This window comes from Atractosteus spatula, chromosome 4 (assembly GCF_055471065.1).
Source record: "Atractosteus spatula isolate fAtrSpa1 chromosome 4, fAtrSpa1.hap1, whole genome shotgun sequence".
NCBI classification, from domain to species: domain Eukaryota; kingdom Metazoa; phylum Chordata; class Actinopteri; order Semionotiformes; family Lepisosteidae; genus Atractosteus; species Atractosteus spatula.
In genome coordinates this window covers 5,978,349-5,996,973 of record NC_142709.1, presented here as the reverse complement: position 1 = coordinate 5,996,973, position 18,625 = coordinate 5,978,349, and the positions used below count along the sequence as shown (strand labels likewise).

Genomic DNA, 18,625 nt, shown 5'->3' with positions numbered 1-18,625 from the left:
GTGCTGACAGTATGATTTCACAATGGAGAACAGTGGTGTGAGCATGAAGTGCTCTATTCATACAAGCCTGAGCTTACCTGATTTTCATCTGCAGCTTGCGGTCTGCCAAGGCTTGATAAAACAAACCCTGCGATTAAAATCTGAGCCCTAATTTAAGAACCGAAGTAAGTCTTGGTTGCCATTTTCTGACTTGCAAATTTAAGGGATCTTTATCATCAGGGTATCATCTAAACTAAGAAAAGTGATCTTTTCAGAAGAACACTGTATGTGATACAACAAAAGATCTGATTTGCATCCAAATAAATGCTTGGATCAGCCTGTCAGCAGGGGTGTGCGGAGTTAGAGGTGGTCTTGTTCCTGTGCAGTACTTTATTTTTTGCAATCAGACAATGACAAAGCAAGTGGTTTTTTTTGTTTTTGCTTTAAAAAACGTAATACTAGTGTATCTAGTATTTTTTAAGGAGTGGGTAGTATTAGTGAGTTAGCATTACAGGAGGAAAGGACTGCTTGTTCTTTTCTTTAAAAAATTGAAATGTATTAAGGAAGATATAAGAATTGCTTAACAGTTCCTGCATAGATTAATCATGAATCAGTTTGACACTGATGTTAAACATTAGTGCCATCCAATCTTCAAAGAAACTGCTATTGTGATCTAGAGTTTGCACCAGTAATGGCTTGAGTATTAATTCATTATACTGAGAGGTCTTGTTGTATTCATCTTAATTTAATGTTCATATATATTTATATTTAGGGGTTGAAGTTACTTTGTAAATTAAGACTGATGACCAAATAAGTATAATTCAGCCCATTATGGTTTTCACAGAACCTAAAGGCCATCTACACTTGAAAGAATTAAAATTCCTTTTGAAATGATTTCTCATCATGTTCCTTAATTTTATTTTCTAAGTTCAGAATTGCCAGGTATTTTGTTTTGCGTCGCCTGTTGTCTTCAGATCATGGGTATACAACATCTCCATGCGCCCACGTCCATACACACACACGGGGAGAATGAGGGCTTGCACACAGGCCTCTCAGACCTGCTCTCTGCAGCGCTGTGCAGGGGGCCCAGTGCCGACTGGACCTGGGGTATAGCTGCACCCAGGACTCGACCAGGCTCGCACATGCTTGGAAAGAGTGCCTCTGCAGGTGGTGCACCACCGGGGCCCTTGCCTTCCATGTTTTTAAAGTCTGCCTCCCAGTCAAAGGCCAGCACTCTCAGACCCTGCCTTGTCGCAGTAAGACGATTCTGTGCGCTTGCTTTCTGTGTTGCACTTTTCCCCTTAACGCACAGCAGTAACTCTGAAACCAAAAGTCTCTTCACTTAGTAAAACAGATGTTTCCTGTCTGCTGCTACTGACGTTTTGTCCAGTCCTCTCTTAGTTTCTGCCGGAGAGCTTTAGTTGTCTTTCTCGCGTTTGCTTGCCAGGACTGGTTAGCGCTCTCATTGCGTCGTTGTTCTCGGCAAGAACTGCATCATTCCAGCCCTGCGGTGTCTTCCAGGGGTTTCATAGCCACCCAGGCTGTCAGCCACATAGCCTTTGGGTTAACCAGACCTATTCAACATATAAAGAGACCCCTAAGACCTAGATTGAGGGTGTTCATCCATTTGTCAACCACATACACTCTTAGTTTTGGCTAGACGGGGCAAATGGCCTTGTCTTGTTAGTAACTTTTATGTTCTTATTTTGCTGGCTGGCTGAACTGATATTCTTGCCTTTGCATTCTGGTGAATGGCTAGTCTGCAAGCCTCTGTTTCCTGTCAGCCCGTTTGTGACAGTTCTTCAAGCTGTTTTTCTCAAATCGGTAAATTAGCCACTAATCAATAGGCACTTTTCTCTCCATTGCGAAGACGGTGTTTGACAGTTTTCTGTAACACAAAACAGCCTACCTGTACTTTGTGGTCGGTTTACTTAAAAAAAAGCATTTGACTTGTTGGGATATTTTGCATTTCCAGTCAGTGCAAGATTTCGAACGCTGAATAACTTAAATTAACAGCAAACAGAAGCCGATGCTAGCTAAACATGCTAATCCATCTAGTTTATATATATGCGTATGAACTTTATGAATTTATTTTAAAAGTAAAATGCCTTTGCTGTAAGGGTTCTGCCAATTATGGTTCTGTGTTGCTTGTTTTGTACAGAGTGCTTTTTCCATACATAAAGAAATGCAGGCATTATTATTTCCTTCGCTCCAGGAAGAATTAGATTAAAAGTGCTTGAGACTGTAACATTGTTTCCAATTTGTAGATGTCACATTTGTGACATTTAACAGGCACTCTATCCGGTCATGGTGACATGTTTTGCTGCGGTCAGGGTTGACAGTGCATGCAAGGAACTTCATTTTTTCCCCCTAATTATAATGCTTGCACTATGGTGATAATTGTCCTTTATGTGATTACTCCCTGGCTGTTGTGCTGGGTGGATTTTTTTTAAAGATATCCAATTAATATGCTAATGAGCTGATAAATATTTATGCCAGATTTAAATTATGCAGAAAGCTTTCAGTGCACTCTGCAAAATGAATTGCTCACAGGACTTCAAAGCACACTCTGCAGCACTAACAAGGGGGGGAGATTTGCATAAGGCACTAATCAGCTGCATACTGATTAAGCTTCATTATGGAAACTGCCAGCTGCAATCTTTGTTTCTATTTTATTACAGAAAAAGGGGAACTTTTTCACACTTCAGTTGTCTTGACGATCACGGTGTAAAATAGCTAGCTGAGAGGCACTGAAAACTGCAGAAATACCGAAGTTTCCTTTTGCAGTGCTGCTTTCTCAGGCTGCTGTGGCATTACTCTTCTTGTGCTGTTAAATTTCAGTGTCAGTTTGTAAAAGTTTGTACTCCTAAGGGGTAGTGGATTAGATTTTCTTCACGGACTGGCTGTCATCATGCTGGACTGCAGTGATTATGCTCTAGGTGGGTGCCCTCAGCTCTTAAATAGATCGTATTTTAATTAAGTGTTTGACTATTCATGGTTCTGCAACCATATGCAATTCCTCCACTGAATATCTGGATTAGGACCTTCATTCTGTAGGCTAAAGTGCTGGTTTTCTTCTGCTCTGCATGCAGAGGTCTGTGTAATTACAAAGCTAGATAAAGCAACAAGCACCTTGACAAAAACTGTTTGGAAAACGGTTTCTTTTAAATGGTGGAAACGAGGCAAAAGCTCTGAGAATGTACTGAATTCTACTAATCTGCTTTGGTTGTTATGCAGTCTGTAGGTATACGAGATGGTAAATCGTAATAAAATGAAAATAAATTAAAATGAGATTAAGAGTATCCTGTGCGCAGATAGCACTGTTTTACCTTAATATAAGTTATGAGTTGACAGTTTTTAGGTTTATGTTTTGTAAAACAAAATGATCATGTGTGTGTGCTTTTTGGGAGTGAAGGGGTTATAAATGTGTAAGTGCTTCAAATTCCCTCATCCGTTAAGTCAAAGATTTAATTACCGAAAATGAACTCAGAAATATATGTATTTTTTACTAGTAAAATCAGGGTTGAAATTTTTGATTAGCAATTCAAACATTTTTATGCAGTGTTGGGTAAAATACTGAGCCTGTCTTTAACGTGGGTTTTATTTAAATGTGTAATGAACCAGCTGATCCTTAGTTTATGTAACGAATGGCATGCAAAGGATCTGTTTAAAATTAAACAGGCTCTTAGGGTTACAAATTTAAAATTTTGTATTGGTTGCCCACAAAAATAAAAAAAACATGTTCTATTTTTGTGTGCTTCACACTGTGTAACAGAATTAGGAAGCCTAATCAACAGGATTGAGTTTGCTGTGAAAACAGAATGATTGTTCCATATTTGGCACTTTTCAGTATCCTAGACTGTTTTTAAATTATGTGGATAAGTCAAAACTGAAAACTTGTATGGTTAGCATTTTGTGTTGATTAATATTGTTTACTGCAGTGTAATTCTATTTCAGTATTTGTGCAGATTAATTTAATACCATTAATAATTTCAAATCTATGATGGGTAAAGGGAAAACTCAGAAAATAATTGGTTTGTTAAACAGGCTGGGACATTTCTGGACCATTTTATTCCTCTGTATTAATTTCTTCTTAATGCTCTGTTTTTCTAGAATCAAGAATGAGTAATCCGTCAGAAACAAGTAAACCTTCAATGGAGAGTGGGGATAGCAGCACAGGTGAGTTTACTTTATCATCAGTTACTTCTCTATATTGTCTTATGTTCAATTTTTTAGTGTATCCTAGTTTTTACTATATTATGGCTTTCCTGAATTTCATACACACTGTTGCAGTTTATAGTTTTTTAGATTTTTTGTTGAAACGATTTCAGTGTTATAGAATTAGTATTTTATGTGATACCTATAATAACGAAACTGGACATTTGTGGGGTTTTTTGTGCCGAAATCTGTCTCAAGGGTAGTTATTTTGGATTTGTGTAATTAACACGCAAAGGGGTTCGGTTCAGATATTGCCTGTTCTGGAGTTTTTCCTGTAGGTGGGTTAGTGGCTTCAGTATATACATTTTCACATTTTTTGATTTCACTTATTGAAATAGAATTCACCAGGGAGACTGGGTGAATTAAGGTATTAACTGTCTATGGACAATTAATTCCTATTTCAAAGCTTTTGAAACATAAAAACCATTTGGGAGACATACTCAAATTAAGAGTCCAGAGACTGATGTGTAGAGAAATTATATTTAACAGTTATGCGTGTGGTGTCTTAAGGATTAGAACAAGGTTGCAGGATTATCTGTGTATGCTCATGTCATGAGTCCTTCTGTATTTCTTTCAAGGAGAAAACTTTTAATCTAATTGAGATTTTAACTACTTTTCATTGCCAGATGTAATAGACGGTTTGTCTTTTCACCACTATATTAAGCCTCAGTGCACCAGGAATGTGCTTTTTGTGAGTGAGCACTCTGTATTCTCACTTAGAACATACCAGTTGTTTTTTAAAAGGTAGTGTTTAACGAGGAATCCTTTGTGGAATTTTGAAGGCAAGTATAAGGTGTTTAATTGAAGAAGAAAGGTTTGTAATTGCAATAGAAATGTCTTTAAATTAAGCTTCAAACAATTACATCGCACAGTGTTATACAAGGGTTCTAGACACTGATAACAGAAAATGGAGAACAGGCAATGTAAAGTGGCCTCTGAAAACCTTCATTGTAACAGTATGTATTTTTGAAGCATTTAATATACTTTTGTGAATCTGTTGTAAGTTTGTCATATTTCAGTAAATGAAAAGGGAATCAATTCAAATAAATGTAGACAGCATTTCTTCTTTGCATTAAAATAATGAAAAACGTGTTTGCTGGAGTAAGAGGAAAATTTAACTTTTTATTTAAATGAAGCTTTAAGGAACTTGGAACCATTCATGTTAATTTAAGGCAAAGAATTCCTGCCTGTTGGCTCATTTATGCTCTGCAGCCGAGTTAGTAACCTTATAGGGAGCCCACCACTTTCTATTAAACATTTTCAGTCATGAAAGTTTGCTTTATGGATGTATAGTCTTGGAACACCAAGGTTTAAATTTTATATACAGTGACTTTTATTTGACCACTCCCACTTCCCCACAGTAATCTCCATTAGGGTCTTTTCCATCTTGTTTGAACTGGTAGAATTCCTCAACAGTTATTAAAAATATTAACTTTGAAATGAAAACTTCATCTGTGATCAGATTTCTGTGTGATGACTTCAGACTGATTTGAACCTAATGATAATGACATGTTGAAATTGCATTTGTGTTTGTGATGCATTTCCCCGGACTTCTGTAGGTGTGCCACTTCAGTCACAGCTTGTACTCTTTAAAAAAAATAACCCTTTTTACCCAAATCCTTATCCTCTTCTAGGTGCCCAAACAAATGGACTGGACTTTCAGAGGCCATCTGTGCAAACAAGTGCAATCACCAATGCACATGCACAGGCCTTACTCCACCAGGTAAAACCTCAAGATATTTGTGCAGCGATCACAAATCCTTCTGTTTACATGCATTAAGAATTGCACCATGTACCTCTCTGTCTTTTCCATCTGTCTGTCCCCAGATGTGTGTAAAATGTTTGTGTGTGGCCTGCTTTGCAACAGTTTTCATACTTATATTGCACAAAATCCACAAACTGCCAGTTTAGGTTATACAGAATATTCATTTTGGGTGGCTGTACATCAGATGAAAAAAACAGTAAATTTATACGTTATTTTGTACAGCAGCATGGACCTCATTTTAATGCATTTGAAGCAGATTTCATTGAATCTAAAAGGAATCTTGGAGGCATCTTCTTTAAAAGTATGATGCTTTCAAACATCCAAAAATTGGTGGATATGAGGCATTTCTGAAATCTGCATGTGACAAAAATGTTAAACTCTGTTTACCTTTCTTTAGAGCTTGACAGTTCTTAAAGATGTTCATTTTGTAAACACTTGAGGTCCATCTTGCTGGAGCAAGCTTACAGGCTGCTTCTCAGACAGTAAATTCACAGGTAAAAATATCTTGCCATTAGCTCATCTTTATAGTTGAACTTCTATTTTAAAAAATAACACTGCTACTGTATTAAAGCATGATGAGTCAGTCTTTGGTGGTAGCTACAAGCAGCCCTTTGGGTATTTAATTCAATATGAAATTATTATACAGTTTTTTGACCATGTGGAAAATCATTGTTAAACCTTTGTCTACAGGTAATTTTTAAAATATAGGTTTTTAGAACACAAAATCTAGGCACGTGAGCTGTAAAAGTGCTCAAATATCACACTGCCTTTTATCACCTCTCTGAACCTTACTCATCTAAAGCATTGAAAGGTTAGTTAGTAATTAAAAGATTATGCCTAATCAGGACTTTGGAATCTGTTCTATTTTTATTCACATACCTAATACTGATGAGGTCCAAAAAATTAACCTCATACCCTTTACATTCAAACACTCCCCCCAACTCATGCCAAGATAACATCTGCTTCCATAATGTTAGAGCCCCCTTTTCTGGTTTCCAGCGCAACTAAGGATAAGAGATAATACATCTTAAATACAGATATGTGGTAGAAAGGCAGACAAAAATGACCTTCTCTTATAAGAAGAGACAGAAGATTGCCTCGGTTTCCATGGTGAAGTTTCATCTCTTAGACAGATGTTGGCAAACAGGCTGCATCTCCAGCACAACGTGTTTACAGTCCCAGTCTGTAATTATCTCAGAATGACTGGCAGAATTAATCAGCACGTTATGCTAATTACCTTCTCTGCAGTCTCAAAAACAGGTGGTGGAAAATATGCAAATCTATGCAGAATTTACATGCACTGCATAACCAGTTTTTAATTAAAATAAACCCTCTCTCACTGTATATCCCTGTGGGTTGCAGTATATTTTTAGTGCCATGTTCCTTTTAATTTTTTTAAAGAAACATATATAACAGAAATGGTAACCAGCATAGTGGTGTTGCAAAGATTTTACACAGATGCATGAGAAATCCTCTCACATTATTTCACCGTTTTTTCCTGTAACATTTTCGGTGTAAAAACAAAAAAGATTAAGCAAGAAAAAGTTTTAATAGTTGCATTAATGAACAATTTTTAAATATAATGGAAGTGTAAAATCAGCTGTCATTTCAGTATGTCTGTAGATTTTATTTGATTTCCATAGGCACAAAATGGGTGTTAGTAAGACACTTCTTTAAGATGTGCAAAAACAGTACAGTATTATCTGCAGCATGAAGAGTACATTATATTAATTGCAATTGAATACAATAGAACTTAAGCATTTCAATATTTTATTTAGAAACAAAAATGGTCTTCTTTCTTACTGCTAATCTTCAAGGATAAGGTGAAACTACTTATAAGCTGGGAAACAAGTGCTCTTTTCCTGCCACAAAACAGCACGATATGGTGTGAGTCACCCCAACTACAGCCCAATTCCAGTAACGAGGCATGTTCCCAGTTAAGGATCTGGCTCAAGCTGGTGCCTTGTGGTGTAGGTGTTGAAGTCATGTTGGAACTACAACTGTATTTGTTGGGGGGGAGGGACATAATAAATAAACAGTAGTCATTTCCTGGTCTTCCTGTTGGCATGTGCCTTTGTCTTAAAAATACTCCCAGGGCATCTGGATCATACTTTGACTAATGCCCAGTTCATGCTTCAAGAGCATTCCAGTCAAGAAATGAAAAGAGACTGCTTCTTCATGCTGATAGGCTGGATGTTGATTAACATCTTACATGGGAGTTTTTTTTCAAACGAGTCTTCTTGGACACTGCAAATTGCATCCTAATACATTCGGAAGGGAATTGGATACAAAGTTGATGTGGAGAATAAGTACAATTGAGTTGCAGGTATTTTAATCACATCAGTAATAATTATTGTCTAACAGGGCTTTGGCTGAAAGATCAGGATAAACATTTCTTTTTTGTCTTGAAATAGCACAATACATTGTGCTTTGACCTTAAACGTTTAGTTGTTTTTGTTTTGCCTACAAACATGCATTAGAATAAGAAATTCAGCAGTGTAACACATCTTAAAAATTAACTGTTTTTTCTTTTAGTTGAGCTGCTTATTAAGCTTGAGCGGTGTTACCACCCTTTAGTCTAATTTTGTCAGACTGCAGAAACCGAACAAGGCTGGGCGAATTCGATGGCTTTCTTCCCCTGGGCTAGAATTTCTAAACCAGTGCCCCAGTGTGGTGAAAGGGAACAAGGAGCTGTAAGAGGTGCTGTTGTTCAGCTGAGATCCTGACTATTGGTTGTTAAAGATCTGTTGGCATGGCACTTTTTGAAATGGAATGGTTTTTAACCCTGGTGTCCTGACTAAATTCCACTGAGCTTGTGCAGTCTGACCCTCTTCAACTTCCCCTCTTAATTCATTTGGTGAAGCAGTTTCTTATTTCTCTGTCTGCACTGCGGTGTAGTGGGGCTGCTGGTGCACTGGTGCATAATGACCATTATGCACCATGTGTGACCCAGGTGAGTGCTGTGCTTCGGCAGAAAATGAATTCCCCTACAAATTTAATTAGTACATCATTAAGGTGCTTGGTGATAAAAGAAAAAAAGACTATATAGTGCTATGTAAATGCAAGGTAGTAAATAAGAAAAAGTGTGAGATCTAGGTGGAAGAAAAGCTTCTGCCATTGAGGTCAACAATGCAGTCTCATTCTCAGAAGCACACACTGAAAACTTAATTATTCTAAGACCTAAAACACATTTTTTGTTGAGTCTTTTTATCATTAGATGGATAAATTCACCAGGTGTTTTCACCAGCCAAAGTTATTTTTGACAATTCAATGAAAACTCCTTTACATGCATTGAGTTTTGTTTGACATTCACTGACAATAACTGACAGATTATTTTAACTATGGTAATAACCTAAATATGCAAATTGACATCAACACATCTATTTCAGAAAAAAAAATTGATTGCAAATCAACTGAGGGACTATTGAGTGCATAACCAACTTCTGAAAATCTACAGTAATTCAGGAATCTTAACAGCACTTTGTTACAGGACTGTTTCTTTATTGTTTTTGTAACTTGTGGTTTTGACGTTTGATAATTTACATTTGCTTCACTTCTGATAAACCAGGTTGAGTTCCAGACTGCCATTTCGTTGTCTTCATCCACACATGACCTATAGCACCAAAGGCTCCTGAGCCAAAACTGTAGCCAGTTAATTACTAGATCTGTATCATTCTAGCACCTGCATAGTTAAAAATGGATTTCTGTCCTGCCTATCTGCCATTTTCTTCTCAAAACATGCGCTCTCTTGAGAACACAATGCTAGACCTGATATTCGGCAGGTTTCACCACACCAAGACCCGCTCCAGAATTGTACCTCACAGGTTGCAGTGGCAGTTTATACACCCACACTGGGTCATCACCTTCTTGGCAGATCATACCCTGTCCAGTTAATGGCTCTTCTTCCAAAACTGTTTGACCAGTGAACTCTGAACCTGGTGGGTATCAGTCTACTGTAGTTTCCCCTTAGTTTACTCCCAGATCACACACAGTTTTGCCCAAATTAAGAGTCTTGTGATCTCACATAACTACCTTTTATCACAAATACATCAGTATCTGTCAACTACTAAACCATGGGACCCGAGATCTTCCTTTATTTTTTAAACTCTGCCAGCAGCAGTTGGGAGGTGTTATTCGTCTTGGTTTTCTAAAAAGGTCTCATGCCAAGGCCATTCCCTCTCCAAATCAGGCTTTTCAGTTCACTACTTTCTCATCTTGGTCTTAACATATGTGAATTTACTGTACAAGTATCTTTGCTACGTGTGAAGAATGAAGATGACGAATTCTGAACATGCTGTCTACTAATAAAAGTTGACAAAATGAAGTTGGATATAAATTATTCTGCATAATCTATGAAACCTGTAAAATAGAGTATTTAGAAATTATTAATGTGTCTCACATGGCCTGAGTAGCTTACTTTAAGCTTACCTGGAAGAGCCATTTTCACTGGCTGTGAGCTGCACCTTGATGTGTCCCAAAGAGGTCTAGTGGTAACGTTTGTGTGCTGTACTCAGAGCACATGCTGAATATCTTTAGAGTGTAGACACAACATCTCTGTGTTTTGGATTACATTTGCAATGATCTTTAGTGCAAACAAAGCGATAAGCAAAATGAAAACAAGGCAGGCATTTTGAATCGTGTCGTGTGTTGCTGCACAGTCTACTTCAAAATCAGCATGCACTTGTACGTGTTGAGGCATGAACCGTTCAACATCCTTCATTTGTGTATCCTTTGTGACATTTTCAACCATTTACATTTTTTGTAATCTTTCAAGACTCACTTGCAATAAACATGGTCAATAAGTTAGAAATTAGTCACACTTTGCTAGCTTGCAAAGGATGGAATGTTACTACAGTGTATATGTCTGACCTTTATTCTGTAGTACCTTAGGTTATCTCACTATCCTAAATTTGCTTAAACTGAGAATAATCTGTACGGTGGCATCAGCATGTACCTTTGTTTTGAACTTCATGTGATGCATTATGATCCAGGGCCCAGGTGTGTGTCTCATGAAATGCTTTAAATCTTCATTTTTGACTCCTAATTGCCACAGAAAGCTTCCACTTTAAGCTTTTTCAAGCACACAATTTCAGTAATACTTCTTCTGTTTTGACTGGAGCTGGTGTGCCTTTCAGTTACACAAGGCGTGGAGAAAAGAAAATTGAGGCGTTTTAGTTAATTTTATCTATGGCTGGATTCATGAAGCTACAGGACACGATCGTCCCCAAAATTTGGAACTTAAGACTCTCAGGCTGTGCAAGTTTTCTTGAGCCGTATTTTTATCTCTCCTCTCTGCATAATCTGTCTCCTCTCGTTCGTTTAACTTGCACTTGTGATCTGCTTCCTGCAGCTCATGTGCAAATGCTTTGTCTTATCGGAGGCTTAAAGATATGATAGGCAGCCAAGAACACTGTTTTCATGCTTCCTTAACCGTTTGTTGAATTCGATGGGTGCTTTGGATTGTTATCCTGTAAAGATCCGTTTATGAATGGCCTGAGCTTCTTATCAGGTGGCGGTGGTTTTTGGCTAATATTTCCAGTTCCACTTTGGAATCCAACCCTTGCTCTCTTCGTTCTAAGAGACAGGACAGCAAGGCCAGAGGCTCTAGAATGACCGCTAAAGCAAAACGATCGGTCTGCATGGTTGAAGGAGAGGATGACGTTTATCTCGGCATGAGTTACACCTCTCTGTTCCAAAAATATACCTGGCGAGAGTGCCCAGAAAGCACAGAGTGCGTTCCACACAGCTAATGGTTCCATTCAACTAGGTAATCATTTAAAAGCTGCACTGCTACCTTGTTGTGAAGTGGGAGCTGAGATCCATAAATGGGAGACTGTTTCATGTTATAACGTAAGATAGAAAGTGCACACAAGCTAAATTACTAGATTATATGTCGGGGAATAGACTATTTAGATCAGTGTTTTCCGTTTTTAGTGTTAATTGTACATTACGCACCTGCCTTTAAAACGCAGTTTTTATTGTGCGATACATCTCATTATTGTTGGAAACTTAAAATATATATGCAGACATTTCAAGTATCATTTGGGAAATTGCAGAAGTGAAATGTGAGTTTAATGGACTCTGGGATTAGTGATCTGGGACACTTGTAAATTGTCCTGGGCGGGGACAAAGTCTCAGCAGCTCATGTTGTTTTGGGAATAGTGTTAAAGTGTTTTTAACTGGGAAGCATCGTCATTCAAAGGCAAGTTTAAAGTAACGTTGTGTGACCAACACGCAGACAATTTTCAACACTTAGCATACATGCCACTCTTTTTTTTAAATTCTGTATTTCTGTAATGTTACTGTATGCCAATGACCCAACATCCTGTGACATTTATGCACAACTGTAATAATGTCACAAGCCAGTAGGAAACATGTACTGGCCGCTTTTAGAAAAGAAATGCAGTGCAAGCACAGGAGCTTTTAAAGTGTGTGGTCTAGTTTCAAGTTAAGTGTGTTTGATACAGTAATGTAAAAATGTTTCTTTTGAAGTTCATAGGCCTGTTCTGTTTAGTTTGAGCTTACACGGACTCTTAACTGGTAGCTGCTTTCTCCTTCTGACAGAAGGCTGGAGATTCTCTTCAGCATTAAAGACTAACTGTTCGTATTTATATTGATCCTAAAGTTAAGCCTGTAAATTGGTCATGCTCACACAGAGGTATATTTGGGAGAAGGGAGGGCAGTGGGGTCATGGAACCTTTACATTTTCTGAAAATATTCATTTGCAAGTCTCAGTTCATTGTAGCTGCTGTTTTAAAAAAAGGTAAGCACGTTTTAAATTAAGTGGTAATATTTCACATAGTTAAATAGGTTAAATAAGCATAGATTAACCCTTCAGATGAAAAGGCTAGTGCTTTACTAGTGTTCTGGGTACTACAAAAATGTAAACGTCACAAAGTGTATAAGACTATTTGCAGCATTTGCACAATAATATCACCAAGATAACTTGAAGTCCCTGCCTGTTTATTCATGTTTTAAAGTGTAGCAGATGTATTCAAGTACTCATGAGCTCTTTCCATATACAAGAAACATGTATTACTACATTATAAAATACCCTACAAAAGATCAAAGTTTAATGATCTGCAGATTTTATTTCTCCTTGTATAGAAACCCACCTTATGCCCCTCAAATCGTCACAACCACCACATATATTTTGAAATCACTAGATTTCCTAAGTGGCTTTTAAGTTTCTGTGTACATAGTATTGTACTCAACTGAGATTTCATGTTGACATTTCAACAGAAATCAAGCAAATAAAACTGTCCAATTAATGGACTTCACTGTAGTTTTTTTCTTCCTTGAACAGTCCATTTTGTAATCGGTCTGACCATAAAAATGTCTCAGTTTCCCTTTAAGCTGTCCATACAGTGCAGACTCTGCAATGTGTATCGAGTGTCACTTTTTCTCTAGTTGTCCACTAGTCCTAGTGTCTTCTTGATGGAGAGAGATTTCTGGTTTCTGCTATCTGCTGCATTTCATAGTTTTTAGTTGGTACTTTCAAGTCAAATTGCATCACGTCGGAATGGGTGCCACAACCTTACCTTGTTATAATTGTTTCCAAACTATAAGAAGTATTGTTATGACAATTTATCACAGTATTTGGAATAGTGTTCTTTTCTTGATAGCTTACCGAAGAATTCTGCCAAGTGTACTGAAATAAAAACAAAGGTTGCAAGTGAGAGAAGTCCAATTAGTCCAGTGTGTGTTATACAATTCAATAAAATCTCTCGATTTTCTTTGTTCTGCACTAAAGAGATTTAGCTCCCTTACCTTATCTGTATGCGCTAGTCACCTGAGACCAGAAAGCATTCTTGTTGATCTATGAAATCTTTCAAAAGTTATATCTTTTTTTATGGTATTCTGGCCAGAACACAGTACTGTAAATTAAGTCTTACTAGTGAGTTGTAAAGCTTGTGCATAACTTCCCTGGATTTTAATATCACACTTTTTATTATTGCTATATACCTAAGCATTCCAATTACTTTTTTAGTACTTTCCCCATATTGATGTAAATTTCGTAAGTGCATACCTTGCAGCAGCTAGAGGTACCCGTACTGTATGTAGTGTATGTTCCTACTAACCTGTTTGTGTCACTTTGTACTTATCAGGTTTTAAATTCATCATGTCTGTGCTCTGTCTGTGATTGTCCAAGTCTTTGTACTTTGCTTACCACTGTTTGTCTGCCACTCCCCCATTTTGCATCATCTGTAAATCGAACTCGTTAACTAATAATACCAGAATCCAATTTTATATAGATCAGGAGCAGTAGCAGGATTAAAATGCATCTCTGCAGCATACCACTTTAATCTGCCAAATTAGAGGTTGTGTACTTAACAATTTAAAGCTGTTCCTTGTTCATTAACCATTTCTTAGTCCATGTGTGTTTTAACCTTGGATTCTTTTATGGCTTTACATTTGATAGTTGCTTTTATGAGATCATCATCAAAATAATTTTCTGGAAATGTATATACATCATGCCAAGTGCTCTGGTGTTCTAGCAGGTTAAGCAAGATGTTTCCTTTCTACATCCACAATGCATCTTACAAGTGTCATTGTTTTGTAAGTAGTGCCATCTTATAAGTGCCATTGTTTTATAAGTCTTCTCATTTAGCTTTGTTTTTTTCCCATAATTATGCTAGTAATGGATTTAAGTGTTTTTTGCTTAGAGGTGCAGTTTGGTTCTGTTACACATTTTTTATGAGTTGTTGCTACTATGAATTGTTAACCAACTCTATTCTAAGCAAGAGTAAGTTTCTAGCTAGAAGCCTGTGAATAGTATCCCTTATTTCCTGAAGTATGACAGGGAAAATACTATCAAGGCCTGGCAATGTATTAATTTTTATCCATCCTAGTCTCAGTACCATCAGTTATGCTAAAATTACCCATTACTGCTGAAAACTTGTTCTGTAATGAGTTTTTAATGTTTTCTCTTCTAAGCATGATGACTATGAAGCCTCATTTTATACCCAGTGACAGTTGATAAGTGAGATTCAGATGTTTCTATTGTAGATCTTTTGTTACCAGATAGATCAGAAATAGTGTGATATGTTGGTTGTTTATTGGATGATAAATGTAAACATTGTTGGTAACGTTATCATATTAAATGTAATCACACATTTGGACATGATTTAAAAATATTAAATATTTAATATGCAGTGCACACTTTCTCATTAACTATCATTTGCTTCACACGTTTTTTGTTGTACACATGCTAAAATAACTATTCCATTTCCACAAGTTAAGAATGCATTTGTACAGTGGCTATCAGAAGTATTCACCCCCCTTGTACCTTTTCACATCTTTGTACTATGTGGAATCATTTAAATGGATTTTTCGCAATTGATCACGCAAAACACTATAGTGCTAGTCTGCAGTCTCCTAAATTTATTATTTATTATAAAACCGAAAATAACTGATTATGTAAGAATTCATCTCCTTTGCTATGACACCTGAAGCAAATCTGGGATATGGTTATTGAAAAGCACCAATCAAGGGAGTGGTATAAAAATATTCAATGCCTTGAACATCTCCCAAAGCACAGAAAAATCCAATATAAAGAAATGGGGAAAATATGGCAAAATTGTGAGTCTGCGCAGAACAGAGTGTCCTCAAAAACAGAAACTGGGTGAGAAGTGCATGAGTTAGGGAGTTAGTTGTTGCCCTAACTGTGGCAGCACTAAAGGAATTACAGGCTTTTACAGGTATGATGGGAGAAATTGTGAATATGCCAACTATTGCCTGGGTGCTTCACAAATAGTGGTAGAGTGGCAAAACGGAAGCCATTTATGAAAAGGATCTCAATGGATCTCTCAAGTAATTTGTGGAAGAAGGCATGGGAGACCCAGAGGACAAGTGGAAGAAGACTCTGTGGTCAGATGAGAGCCGAATGAACCCTTTATCCTCAGTGCTAAGCGCTATGCTTGGAGCAAGCGTAACGCTGCACATCACGCAGAGAACGCCATCCATACTGTGAAGCATGGTGATGTTAGCATCCTGCTATGGGGATGCTTCCGTGTCAATGGTATGGAAAAATTGTGAAGATAAAATGCAAAATGAATGCAATGAAGTAGAGCCAAATCTTAGAAAGAAAAACCTACTGCAGTCTGCCGGAGACCTGGGACTTGGGAGAATATTTATCTTCCTGCAAAGCAAACGACCCAAAATATAAAGCCAAAGCCACACTGGAGTGGCTTAAAAACACACACAAAAAAAGGTACTGTTCTGAAGTAGCCCAGCCTTCAATCCAACTGAGAGTCTTTGGCAGGCATTGGAAATCAATGGTCCTCGTTTGCGATTTTGCAAAAAATTGCAGTGTGTATATTTCAATTAATTTAGAAGGATCTGTAGAATTTTATTGCCACTTAAACACTATGGAGTGTTTTTGTTGATCAATGGCAAAAACTCCCAATTAAATAATACTTTATGTTTCCATATTGTATTACAATAAAATGTGTTTAAGTTCAAGGGGAGTGAATACTTTTGATAGCACTGTATATATTGTAGCTGAGATTGGGGAATGTGTGAATAATTGAAGAAAGGGAGTTTGAAGTTACAATATCAAGTCCTGACACCAGGTTGTTTTGCAAATTTTAAAGTTGATTAAAAGTTAATAATGACAGATTCTATTGTCAGAATATCAAGAATCACACAGCATGTTTTCTCTTTTTTCTTTTGCAAAGTGTGGTAACAAAGGAATAACCAAGTAGCGACAATAAAAAGACAAGTGAATACAAAACACCTACACACAGCCTATGACTATACAGATATTCACAAATCTGAGTCCCAGAGACCTGCTTTTTACAGACAGGGAAATGGTCCTTGTCACTGAGGCATAAATACCATAAAAGAAAAAGAGAAACGTTGTATCAAATAAAAGATCATTGTCAGAGGTAGTCACTCCCAAAACACATGCTTAACAAAACCTTTTCCCTATACCTAACAGTGCATCACTAAACAAGTGAGGTACTTATTTTAGACTGGTGGATACCCCCAAAATGAGATCAGCATTTCAGAAAAAAATTACACAACAGTTCCTTTCCAAAAGCCTTAAGTTGGTCTCTTTAATACTTAAATTACCCGTAACAATGACATTTGCAGTCAAACATTCCCAACGTTTCTCATTGTCTCGACTTCAAAGAATGCACCACTAGCATGTAACAGTACAGTATTTATATTTTAAAACAATCTGCACTCACATTACAAACAAGACGGAAACTATAGATTTAATACAGATAACTTGTGTAGTGGACACCAGAATCATTGACTGACAGTGTTTATATCCTGATGTATGTCTGATGTACGCATTAAAAAGATTTTGAATGACAGCTTATTGCTAGCATTCTTATTAACACTAATAGTGTTTTTCCTCTGTTTCCCTCTGTATACTGTTTTCTTCTATTTTGTGGACATTTTCACAAAACAAATTTGTATAGTAGATATACCTTGGCAGTGGTAGTTTCTCCTCTTAAGCTTCACGTTTATGGCATGGGATATTATATCAAGTGACTAAGGCCAAGCTAGTCAGAGTGCTTCCTAACATCTGGAGACTTGATAATAAAATGCAGCTTTCTGTTTCTTTGTCTGGATTTTGTATTGCTTTTTCATATACTGTAAGGAATATTGAACTCAGGCTTATTCTTGACTATCCCCTGCTGCAGCTCGTGTTCAGCTGTGTTCATGTGCTTTTGACATTGTTGCTACCAGGGCTGTTTCCTCTATACCCTGTGAAGTGTTGCACATGAACTTCCGGTCTGTGCAGAGCCTGTAACAGACATATACGGCCTGATGGCGATACATTTAACTTATCTTCAAATAAATTCTCCAAATTGGCAGTTTGTGCCCTTATTGTATATATTTAATCTTTTAACTTCCAATATGTTTCAATTCTAGTGTAAGACAGAAGAATCTGGTGATTCTCAAGTCTCAAGCCAGCCCTCTGTACAAGGGGGGCTCCCACAGACTCCGCTCATGTTGACTGGAGGACAGATCACTGGAGTAAGTTGGCATTCAGCAGCTCGTGTTTCAGCACTTGCTGGCCTGTGCTCTAAGGACTGTTTCAGACTGTCACAGTTTACCATCATGTTGAATTGTGGAGCTGACCTATCCTTTTGGCCTATCCTGAGTGTGAATATGGGCATTCTTATCACTCTTCCCCATTTGGAGAACTCGGTCTGCTCTTAGAAGTACACTGTTATTGAAAGGCTGTAATGGATTGAGAAAAACACAAAACCAGAGTATTTGTAGAAACTACTGTGTTTGATACATGTGGCTTACAAGGGGTGAATTTATTGGGTTTAAAGATGTTGATTTATGGTGGGAACAATTTGCCTGGCAACGTGAGTAACGGCACAATGAGAAACGCAGGAATCAGTTCCTGAACTGACCCAGTGTTGAATACATGCTCTTCCTTGGGAAAGGGTGGTTAGACTGTCCTCTCACTGTGCATGATCCCATTTGTTCTCTTCCGCTCTAACAGCACACTGCAGCCTAGCCACAACGGCTGGTGCCACCAGTGACATTGCTGCTGTAGTCTCAGTCTGTCGATGCACAGAATTTGCTCAGAGGCAGTCCCAACTCATTTCTCGGCTGGCCATGCTTGTTACCTATGGAAGTCTGCTGGTGCCAGATGCAAAGGTCTTCTGCTGTGTAGTGTGCCTCTTTTTG

At 37.6% G+C, this 18,625-nt stretch overlaps 1 protein-coding gene across 7 annotated transcripts in view; it reads left to right on the top strand.

Moving 5' to 3' along the window:
* The window catches only part of pou2f1a (POU class 2 homeobox 1a), a 47,653-nt gene that overhangs the window by 16,929 nt on the left and 12,099 nt on the right, over positions 1–18,625 (top strand). For 4 of the 7 annotated variants that reach the window (XM_088913470.1, XM_088913468.1, XM_088913467.1 and 1 more), the window contains exons 2-3: positions 4,093–4,158; positions 5,832–5,920. In XM_088913470.1, the coding sequence (XP_088769596.1) occupies positions 4,093–4,158; positions 5,832–5,920 (155 nt within the window). Of the gene's footprint in view, positions 1–2,750; positions 2,919–4,092; positions 4,159–5,831; positions 5,921–18,625 lie in introns of those variants that run through there. The other 3 variants (XM_088913472.1, XM_088913471.1, XM_088913469.1) reach the window with 1 other exon arrangement.